The 11,751-nt window shown below is 29.8% G+C and overlaps 1 protein-coding gene across 1 annotated transcript; it reads right to left on the bottom strand.

Moving 5' to 3' along the window:
• Positions 1 to 8,162: 8,162 nt before the first annotated feature.
• Positions 8,163 to 11,344, bottom strand: LOC111017757 (kinetochore protein). The gene is made up of 4 exons (XM_022293623.2): positions 10,138 to 11,344; positions 9,317 to 9,563; positions 8,856 to 9,002; positions 8,163 to 8,619 (listed from the first exon to the last, which is right to left on the bottom strand). The coding sequence occupies exons 1-4, from the start codon at positions 11,235 to 11,237 to the stop codon at positions 8,398 to 8,400; spliced, it is 1,716 nt and encodes a 571-aa protein (XP_022149315.1). The 5' UTR covers positions 11,238 to 11,344; the 3' UTR covers positions 8,163 to 8,397.
• Between the last annotated feature and the right edge of the window lie 407 nt (positions 11,345 to 11,751).

Consider the following 11,751-nt stretch of genomic DNA (forward strand, 5'->3'; position numbering starts at 1 on the left):
TTAGTTTAAAAGTTGGGTATAGAATCTAAGATAGAAAAAAATGGTTAACAAACAAGGTAATTTTTTAAAAAATAAATTGAAAAACTAAAAATAATTATGGAAAGAATTAACCCGAAATCTAATCCAAAATTTAAAGTTGTGGTTGATATTTAACGAGTGATTACCATTATTAATTACTGAGAAAATGACATTAGAGAAGTTGGAGTCGAAGACGTTTTGAGAGATGCCATGTTAATTAAGTAAATTAAAGTAAAATGATAATGCAAATCAAATTCTTTAATCTAAGAGCTCTTTATAAGTTTAATTAATTAATGCTTGTTAAAGGTTTGAACCTAGCTTCTTTTATTGGATGGGGGATTAAATTTTATAATTAGCTGTTGCATCACTGTCATTATTTATGGTGTTTGGACTTCACATTATAAAAATAAAATTAAAAATTGAAGAAAGAAATTAAAATAAAATAATGAAAAAGAGTTAACATCATCAAACTCCAATTAAAAATTAGTGTTTAACGAAATCCCATGAGAAAAAGAAACCTTGGGATCCGATCTTGAAATGGTCAACTCCAAGACCTCATAACTCTACACCCATGTTTCTCAATTTTTATTTTTTTTTCTCTAAATATTATATATATATTATATATTTTTTTCTGAACAATATTTTAAAAATAGGATAGTTTTTGGACTCCATTTGATGACCTAATTTGGGTTCGATAACCTTTTTTTTATTTAAAAAAAAATAAATTTATCGAAAGAACATATGCTTGAGCATTATTTATTTAGAGTCTATTTGATAACCATTTTATTTTTTATTTTATGTTTTTGTATAATTAAGCCTATAACACTATACTTTCATTTATGTATTTTTTTGTTTTGCATTATATTTTTGAATTTTTTTCCAAAAATTTGTTTTTTTTTTTTTGAAATTTGACTAAGAATTATGTTTCTAAAAAATGTAAAAATGTATTAAAGAAATTGTGAGAAAATAAACATAATTTTCAAAAACATAAAACTAAAGACAAAAAGGTTATCAAAACGAGATCCTAGTTTTTAGAATAAAAAATAAAGAAATTAAAAGTAAAACAATCATATTTTTGTAAAACAAAATGAACATCCAATCGTAAAAGCCTTAAAAACTATTTACAATTCATAAACCTAATTTCATTAACAATTTTAAGATGATCAATTTTTGACATGTTATATCAGAAATTATTGTCTCTCTTTTTTTTTTTTTTTTTTTCTTTTTAAGACAACTTAAAAGGCTACTATACTTTAGGATAAGTTTCCTAAGCTACCTTTTTAAATAAATTTGGAAAAAAAAAACAATATTTATTTAAGAAAAATCCATCATTGGTTTATTATTAATATAATCTCTACCACCATTCACGTTACCAAGGGAAATAATTCTTAAATATATATGATGACATATGTCATTATGAAAATATGAATGCGTTGATAATTTCATCCCTTAGGTTTCTTTGGCTTAAGCACACAAAAGAAAATAATTAAATAATGTCATATAATATATATTACCAATATACATATGGAAGCATTGATTTCTAGATCTATGGATTATATTAAACAATTATGTGAAGTCTATTCCATTATTTTAAGAGTCAAGAGGCAATTTGGTATATTATTGCATAACCTATGATATTGATGAAGGAATTTTTCTTTTATATAATTGAGATCATTTTTCAAGGATAACATGTAGAGTATTTAATTTATACATGTTCACAAGTAATTTATTACAAAATTTTGTGCTATTTTCCAAAGAAAAGGTATGTATGATATAATAGAGAGGGTTAATTCTAACTTTAAATGGAAAAGTTGTCAACTAAATTTTATATGTTGGTTGATTTATCTCTTAATTATTTTTGTACTTGATTATGAATTGCTTCTTTTTTTAAAAAACAAAACAACTAGAAAATAATAATGATGATCGTATATGTTATTCATTTTCTAGGTGCGAATCTGGTTAAAAAGGAAAAAAAAAAGGAGAATTTCCTAAAAAAAAAAAGAAAGAAAAAAGAAAAAGAAGAATTAAAAGTATTTGTATAGAAAAATAACTCCATCAGTTCTTCATAATCTCTTGAGTTGTTTCAGGCACTCGATTTCTCTCGACTTTGTGTTCCTTCCCCATTTTTACCAAAAGAAAGAATTCCAATCTCTTAAACCTTATATTCTCTTGTACTGCATTATTTTTTTCCACGTCCTACTTCAGTTTTATTAGATGTATGAGTACCCCTTTGATTGTCAATTAATTTTGAGATGAACCCTCATGAGTATTAATAAAGAGTATTAATGGTAAATTTTTTCGAGAACCTAGCTAGGAGAATAAATTTTTTTATTAATATTGTACAAATTAGAAACATTATAATTGTTATGATTTTTTTTTTTTCTGGGTTGTGCAGATTAGGATTCCTACACCTTACGTGGGACAAATGAAAAAAAAAAAAGAGGGTTAAATTTTCAAACTTTGATTTTTAAATCAAGGTGTGGACTTTACAATGGATAAGCTGTTGGGAAATTAAAATCTCTCTCTAAAAATATTTTACTTAGAGTTCCAACTTGCAAAAAAATAAAATTAGTTAAAGGATAAATATAACGTAGAGTTTACATAAAGTTCATAATTTTTAATGTTTCCAAAGTTGGAAAATGTTTTAGCTTTGACAAAGAGAAGGCCATTGTCATTCACTTTCACTTTCGTGGGAGGATTGCTTCATTTTTGGAATTCACCCAAAATTATATTATATTATATGTAACCTCTTTGATCTATATTTTAACTTTTAAATTAACAAAACGAGTATTTAAGATTCCTTTAATTATTTTATATTCTTTTTTATTTCTTGAAATCGGTGTCATATGGTTGATCTCTGTAATCGAGATTTGTTGCCTAGGTTGAAGAATACTATGACGATCCAGGTGCAGGGTTCGAACTTGAAATCTCAAGGGGAGTAGTTTGTTAATTTTAATAATTTAATAATCTCAATCAATAGGATTAACAACTAGCTCCCAAAGTCTAGGATATGAAATTTAAATGAAATCAAATATTACAAAGAAATAGCATCTAATTGTAAAAATAGAAAAATTAGGTGAAATACACATCCATTAATCAATTGGTTAGTTTTACTCAGTCCACTAGTATACGTATCAAGCTCAATCAATAACTTTTATGGTTAATTATAGTAAATCAAAGTTTAAATTAATTAATCATATTCACAAGAGTAAATCAATGATTTGGTTAGCAAATCAAATAAAAACATATATAATTTGATTATGACTATTAAAGTCAATGAGCTACTCAAATTTCTCTTATATTCTACAAATTCTTCCACTTAGCCAAAAAAATCAACAAAAACAATATGGTTGAATAATATACTTATCCCATTGAAATTGAAAAATGATGTTGCCTCTGTTCAACTACCTAGAGACAAATTTTTCAAGACCTCCCAAAACTTCAAAATTTGGCCAACTTTTTGGATTTTCTATTCTAGATCATTAATAAAAAGGGAATAATCCAATTAATTTTCCATCGATAATAATTTCGTTTTACGTTTTCTATTTCAATATCAAAGTTTTTCTTTTCTTCGCCAAAATAGGTTAGACGAGGAGACGAAATGATATTAAAGTAACCTATTAACCCTAGTTTTAACTAGCTAGAATGACTCATCAAAGTCCTCGTCTTTAAAGCATATAGAATTAAGAAACAAATAGAAAAAGAAAATTAAAAACAAATTAATTAGTATATAGTCTTTGGGAATGAGAGAGAGAAGAATATGGGATCTTTGCTTACACATCTTAACTTAGAGTTGACCTCCATTAATGAAGAACAACACGCATTCCAATATTTTAATAACCAAATTATATGTAATATTATGTATATATAATATATTTTCGTGTTTCACAGAGGAAAAAAAAAAGAGGAAACTCAATACTCAACTTGATAATAAAATTAAAGTTGTGTACAATATCCTGTTTCTATCTCTGAATTTTGTGCCATATATGCAGATGCAGATGCAGGTATCTAGTTTTAAAAGGTATATATTATATCCTCAGTTTCTCATCAAACAAACTTTAATTTACAGATTTCTCTTTAATTTCTCATCTAAATATGATATGATATTGAAGAAAATAAGTCAGAAGCGAGTGGGTTTAATTTGTGTGTGGAAAAAGGAGAAATCATCGCCGCAGCCATTTCTTGCGTTGGGATATCACCAATTCTTATCCTTTTTTATATTCCAATTTCTTGCGTGGAGTTTATCTGAGCATAGAAATTTTGTATCGGTATTGTGACTTGTCGAATGCATTCTGGTGTCGAAGTTAGAACTTTAAGATGAGAATTAACGGGTATGGAGCAATTAGAGTAAAGAGGCAGGAATTTCAGTAAGGGTTCTACTTGAGAGTGTGTCGAACTCTTTGATATGTGTGAGAATTTTTGACTTACTTTCATTAGGGTTACATGAAGTCATTTGTATGGAGAGATTAGGGAGAGGGGACACAGAGAGTGGAGGGGTCGTGGGGACTACTGACATTCTTTGGATGATTATGACTTGGAGCGTATCACGACTCGAGTGTAAGGTGTCAGTGTCTCCCTCGCATGTTGTCTCTGGTACGAACCACCAAGTATGCTCGTCCTAGTGTACTCGGTCTCCTTTGTCATTTATTGGGTGGGTGTCGTCCACATGACTCAATTGGAGATTTGATGCTTGTCGCCCTAGCTCAATAACCAATCTAACTTTAAAATTTTAGAAATTTATTAAAAACTTAATTGATAGAACGGTGTATATAAAAAAAAAAAGTGATAGAATGGCCAAAAATTATAATTAAAAATAACACACACCTCGAGATGACTTGCATAAATTTTAACAATTTTTACAATAATTTACAAGAGAAAAATAAAGCATAGGGGTTATCCAATTGATGATATGAATTAAATTATTTTGTTACTTTTTATAATATATTAATTTAATCATTGATACCTTGATCAACCCTATCATAGAGAAGTGAATCCTCATATATTATAACAAAACTATTGTTTTGATTATTAAATGGTTTCTCTCTCTCTCTCCAATTTGGATTCTTTGAGAGATACCCCTTATTTGTGGATTTGATGGATTTGCTCACTCAATCACATATATAAATTTCTTCGAATCACACTCAATATTTTCAATCTCCATATCAATAAAAATGTTAAAAATGATTAGTATTGATATTACCCTTTTTCTCGTAGGTTAAAAATGATTAGTATTGATATTATGTCCCATTAGTAATATTTTGTTGATAATTTTTTTAATTTTATATTTCGTCTTTTTTTTTTTGCGATGTTATGGAAAATATCGATTAACTCCTAATATCGATATTGAATCAATGAACATATGAAAATGTCGACATACCAACGAAAATCCTTTTTGGTTGATTTGTTTGTTGATAAATAAGAATTAATCATATCTTTTCAATGTCTCTTCTTTTCAATAATATTTGGATCTTGTTTCAAAATAATAATAATAGTAATAATTCGATCTTTATATTAATTAACTTCTACGCTAAAGAATTATTTAAATAATTTTTAAGTTCGAGCATAAAAACTATGTTTTAATCTAAATAAAATTTTTAAAAGAATTCTCATCATTTAAGAACTTTATTTTCAGAAATATCCTGTTCTTTTTTAAGTGTTGGATCTCTTATTTCTATATTTGTTGGGCTAAAAAAATATTCTTTTAATTATTTAGTCCACTCTCTCATTTCAAATGATGATTTTATTTGATTTGATTTGGATAGCCTAAACCAAAGTAATTATGACTTTGGTCATTGTCATATATAATTACTTAAAATTTTCCACTTTGTAATATGCAAAATCTCATCGCCTTGTTTGTCTTATTTATCATTTATTTCTTAGTTATTGACTTATATATATATATTTATTTATTTATTTATTTATTTATTTATTTTCCTTTTGAGTCATTATTTCACAAAACATTGAAGAGAGATAAGTCGACCTCCAAAATTTCTATCTTTGAATTCAATGATGCATAAATTGTTGTTAATTACAAACGTTTTATAACATTTTCAAGAGCTAAAACTCTGCCATTTTAATTTTATTAATTATAGTATTAAATTTTCTTCGATATTTCGACATTCCATTAATATTTATATGTCTATAAATTTGATACGGACATAAGAAGATATATGGCCAAAAAAAAAATCTCTAACATACACATAATATTAAAATTAATAAATTTTAACTTATTTAAAAATGGTGAGATGATTATTTGTTAACTTAAATATTTGTTATTTAATTTTTATAACAAATTTAGAAATATCCATTGACATCGATATTTTGTCGATATTTCTATCTACCATCTTCATGAAATTGAGATCTCAATATTTTTATCAACATCGACAATTAAAACCTTGCTTTTAACCAACACCAAACAGAAGACAGGAAGAAATTCACATCCAAATTCAACTTTTCAAGACATAATTGTTAACTTGAGTTGCTATTACAATTAGTAAAAGAATTATCTACTATAGAATTAGGATTTTGAAAACAATAATTATAATAAAAGTATGAATGCCAAGTCAATAATTTATTTGAAAGTTTTTTTTTTTTTTTTTTAATTTTTGGCATGGCCTGTAATATTAATTTTTTATATATGCAAATCAAACCCTTTGACCCATGTAATATAAAATTTTGGTATTAGATGTAATTAAACCCTAAACCAATAAACTATAATAAAAGTGGGTTGAGTTAATGTGAGGATCCAATTTATTGACTTTGTTGTGAAAATCATCTCTTAATTTGTCTTTTTAATTAATAGGTTTTGGCATAAAGTGGCAATCTATTTTTTGTTAGGGTGTGAAATATCTTTTTATATCCTTTGCACAAAATAAAAAAAATAAAAAAATAACTTTTTATTTAGGTAACAACCCATGTGCATATGCGTTTAAAATTGCCCTTTATATTTGTCTTCAATTACATGGAGAACCTTGGTGTCATGACATTTTAAGTTGCGGTGAATCCTCTTCCCATTTTCTTTGAGAAATCCATTAAATATCCTCAGATTGATCACAATGTTGCTTAGTCTGGACGACGAACGCAACATTGATTCTGAAAAAAAAAATTTTGAGTCGTCCTTGTTATTATTAAATGTTACCAATTTACTAGTGTAGCGTATTTTTTTCTAGGCGTACTTATATAACATGTCTTTTTTAAGTGCAACAAAAAGTAATGAACTTACGTTCAAAACATAAAATATATGTGAAGATTAAATTGATTAATAATAAATTTTAGACTTGTTCTATTTTAGCTTCTAGACTTGATTTTTTTTTTTTTTGAAAATATTCATTTTGATAATTTTAATCTTTAAATTTCTAGAAAAGTAATCATTTTAATTCATACTATGTTCTTTTATCTAATATGTTTCTACCAACCCATGTAGCACCTAATACAATACCACGTCAGCATGCGAACTCATCCTCGATACTTTTATCTATTTGTAAAAGAAAAATGAAGGATCAAAATTAATATTTTTTAAAAATTTTATATAGACTAAAATTAAGAAAATAAAAAACAAAAAATTAAAGGACCAAGAATGAAACAGTAGTTTAAAATTTAAACCGACTAACTAAACTAACTTGAGCATAACTTAGCGATAATTAACATCTACTATTTTTCTTGAGGTTGGAAGTTAAAACTCTATTTTCCTATGTATACATATATAAGCCCTAAGCAGCTTTTGGTCACAAATTATATTCTCGAGTCACTTGCAAATAAAAAAAAAAATTGTTAATTACAAATACAGAAGAAAAAAAAGAGACAGAGGTGCAACCCAAATAAAAAATAAATAAATAAAGTCATTTATACCCTTGGAAACTGGAAGAAAAAAAAGGAAGGGAAAAAAAACTCACTGGTATACTTAATATTTGGTGTATCAGTAACATTAAGATACTTTAGATTTGGATCATATAACTGATGTATTTAATGTCAATTATACTCTTATCTATAAATCCAATTTAGCATTAAACTTACATTCTAAGGTAAAACACAAACACAATATTCTCAACATAATGTGGAACTCAATTGTTATGGTGTCAGAATTGGTAGATGAAGTAACTCAAACTAAATCAGAAAATATGGACTTCCAAGTTATGGGAGCAGAGTTGCATAAGAGTCTTCAATTCCAATATTTCATTCATAGACCATTGTTAAATACCATTCTTCAATCACATCTCAGATAAACCACACACTACTTATAAGTACTTCATACTGATATTACATTTACTGAAAGTTACAATTATATCTAGCGTTGCCTTTTCTGTTAAAAATAAACATAGCAGTGAGCAGCATATCTATGGAGTTATAAAGCAAAGGTTCTACGCGTAATCGACGATGTTCTTAAGGAAAAACAGTACCCATTTCTGCAGGCAAAGAATTCTTGTAAGCCTCCGAGATACCGATGGCAGTCTTCGAGAGGTTGCTTTTCATATCTGAAATTTTGGACCTAACAGATTCTTGATATTTTGAGACGGAGTCAACCCATGCAAGGAGTTCACGAGCACATATCTGGATTTCTTCTTCGCTTTGCTTTACTGCTTCCTGATGCTTCAATTTAGCATTCTTCATAGAACAACAGATGGTAATAAGAATGGAGAAGATTCTAGCATGTAAGTGTAAATTAATGGTCCATTTGAATTTTCTGTTTTTGAAAGTTGAGTTTATAAACATTACTTCCATCAATGTGTTTTTTTTTTTTGTTTCAAAGTCTGAACTAAATTTTAAAAACTTTAAAAAATAGTTCTTACAAATTTGTTTGTTGAAATTTATTTAATAAGTAATATATGTAATACGAATACCTTCAAAATCTCCCCTGCTTCTCTTTCCATAAGATCCAAGTTATGAGCTTCTTGTCGAACATCTTCCACCATCTTCTTTGCTTCTGTGGAGCATCTTAACCTATAATCTTGTGTTTCGTTTCTTAAAGAGTTCACTTGTGTTTCAATCTGGAAGATAAAAACCATTCACACGATAAGCAAATCATTCTCAATGAACTAGTTTTTCCTAGCAGCCAAGCAGAAGTCACAACCTTAATCATGCAAATAACAAGAGCATCGATAAATTAAAATGAAGTCTAATATAATCATTTGCAGCCAAGAAAGTTTCAAGTCACAAGCAATAGAAAGTTTTAATGTAGAAATTTCACTAGGAAGTAACTCAAAGAACTATACTAGCATAAAAAAAGTAAACATGCAGAAAAATAAAGCTACTAATACATCTTTTTCGAATCAAGTGTAAATATCTTTTAGCATGTGCTTACTTCATCAATATGGGATTGAAGGGAAGCTATATTCTTGCGTCTAGACTCCATTTTAGCAGTGTTTTCACTTGATTGCTGCCTGAGAGAAATCAAATCTTCCAACTTGGTCATGGAACTTTTCTTTATGTCATCTGCAAGGGAGTCAAGTGCAGGTTTAACAGTGGACTTATAGTCAATCCCCATCAACTCAGCTGGCGTCGACCCCTTTGCATTCAAGATATACTGACGACAATTATCAAGCTTCAATCTAAAAACAACAAAAAGAAAGTTGTATCAACAAAATAATTATGTTGAATCGGTCAGAAAAATTCCAATCAGTAGAAGAAACTTTGAATTCGGTAACAAAATATTTTCATTTGCAGAATCTCAAACAGGTAACTATGCTCATAAACATCATTTGAGATTGATAAATTCCAACAGACAAGGAATTCACAAAAATGACATCAGGGGAAGAATATAACTAACCCCGAATCAAAGAACTACTAAAATGAAGTACATTACATTTAGTAATAACTATAATTTGACAAAGGCAGTGCTGAACATGATACTAACTAGACGAAAGCATTAGAATGAAGTACAATTAAACAAATTTTGCAGCACCCATGGTTATCAACAGATTGCAAAGTATAAATTGAGCTAGGCAATATTTCCAGTATCTTTAACAAAGTTGGATGACTTCAACTCTTCCATCAATATGTAGAAAACCATGGGGCAATATTTACCATAGCTATCAGAAACTGTACTTTAAAAATGTGCTCAGAGGATTGGAAAACAATAACTAAATGATAACAATAAATAGAGAGAATGGAAAGAGGGGCAACCTCCTCATAGCTTGGTTACACTCCATTGCCATCGCCTCAAGCTCCTTAAACTTATGCCCCAAGGTTGCATCAAGATCCCATGTCTTTTCCTCCCACGCATTCCTCGAGACTTCGCCATCACCTATATCCCTCTCCACAGCCTGCAATTCTCTCCTCATCCTTTCCACATCTCTGGGATTAAACATCTGCGACTCCACCCTCATCTTCAGCTCCTCATTCTCTTCACAAATCCTCTTCTTCTCCTGCGCTTTAACTTCCAACTCCTTTTCCTTTTCTTCCAAAATCTTCTTCATTTCCTGCACCTTCTCACTGTACCCAGTAATCATCGTGTGGAACTTCTTCACATCCTCTTCAAGCACACTCTGCTGCTTCTCAAGAACCTCCCTCTGCGAGGGTTCCGTCCGCAACGCCTCAGCATTGGCTTCGAGCTCCTCAACTTGCTGCTTCAGTTCCCCCAAGCTTTCGACTGTATTATCCCTCTCTTTCTCCAACCGCTCCATAAACTTCTGATCTAAATCCTCCACTGAATCATCATCCCCGCGAATATAGTGCACATAGCTCTCAAGCGCATATACATTCACATGGTTAGCCGTTATAAACGAATGTGAATCATTTGCTAAGCTATTGTTATACACGGCAACCTGCACGAGCCAGTGAAGCAAGGCAAGAATTGAGTACCACTGATGAGGGGCAGGAGGTGTCTTGAGGATGCTCTTATTGATTTTGAAGGGATACCCTAGGGATTTAAGAACGATTGGGAGATCGTCCTCCAGTTTCGTCGGGGGATAATCGAGACATTGCAGAAGCAAATTGATAGTTTCGGTAAGATCTTTAAGGGAAGAGGGAGTCGAAGGTTTGAAGGTTACGTTGAAGGAATGAGAGAAGAGTTCCTTGAGAGACGAATTGATGGCGTTGACAGCGGAATGCTGAACGGCTCGCTCTTTGTAGATGTCGATGGAGGCGGCGGCGGAACGAGCCATTCCGATCGAAGAGGGGCGGCTACTGGCAAAGCTAGCATCGGAATCGCGGCGGAACTGGGGAGTGGGCGGCGGCGGAGGATTGAAAGATTCCTTTGGACGGCGGCGGCCGGCGCCTCTCATCTTTTGTCTATCGGCGGCGAAGGCTCTCTTCAGTCTCTCCGGCGGTTTCGAAATTTTTCAATCTGAGAGGAAGTGGAAATGGGGGGAATTTTGATCGGTGCCGCGCGTCACTGCGCCACGTCACTGATTGAAATTCCACTATTTTATTCTTTATTAGAATTTTAAACTAAATAAACTTTTTAAAATTCAACAAACATTTTTAAAATATTAATAATAATAATAATAAATATTTACAATTTATTGTTTGGAAAATCATTATCTCAACTCTAAACCATTCATCTTCACTACATAATACACATAATACGAGATTTTACTTTTATTTTCTCTTTTTTTAATTACAATATGTAGAGGTGGAGATCAAACTCGTAATCTCTTGATTAAAAACATATGTTATTTACTCGTTTTTGTCACTCATAACTTCCTCCTAATTTACTGTTCTTGAATAAAACTTATGTCAAATTAGGTGCACAATAATGGAAAGATCTCATTAATAAATAAAAAAAAGCTTAATTTT

The sequence above is a fragment of the Momordica charantia genome (assembly GCF_013281855.1).
Source record: "Momordica charantia cultivar OHB3-1 chromosome 10 unlocalized genomic scaffold, Mcharantia_2.0 BLBB01000010.1, whole genome shotgun sequence".
Taxonomy (NCBI): domain Eukaryota; kingdom Viridiplantae; phylum Streptophyta; class Magnoliopsida; order Cucurbitales; family Cucurbitaceae; genus Momordica; species Momordica charantia.

Excerpts from the sequence above, each read along its gene's own strand:
- LOC111017757 (XM_022293623.2), bottom strand. The coding sequence starts at position 11,237 with ATGAGAGGCGCCGGCCGCCGCCGTCCAAAGGAATCTTTCAATCCTCCG. Across the intron at positions 9,564-10,137 it reads TGTAACCAAGCTATGAGGAG|ATTGAAGCTTGATAATTGTC; the intron begins GTTGCCCCTCTT and ends TGTTGTTTTTAG. Across the intron at positions 9,003-9,316 it reads TTCAATCCCATATTGATGAA|ATTGAAACACAAGTGAACTC; the intron begins GTAAGCACATGC and ends TTTATCTTCCAG.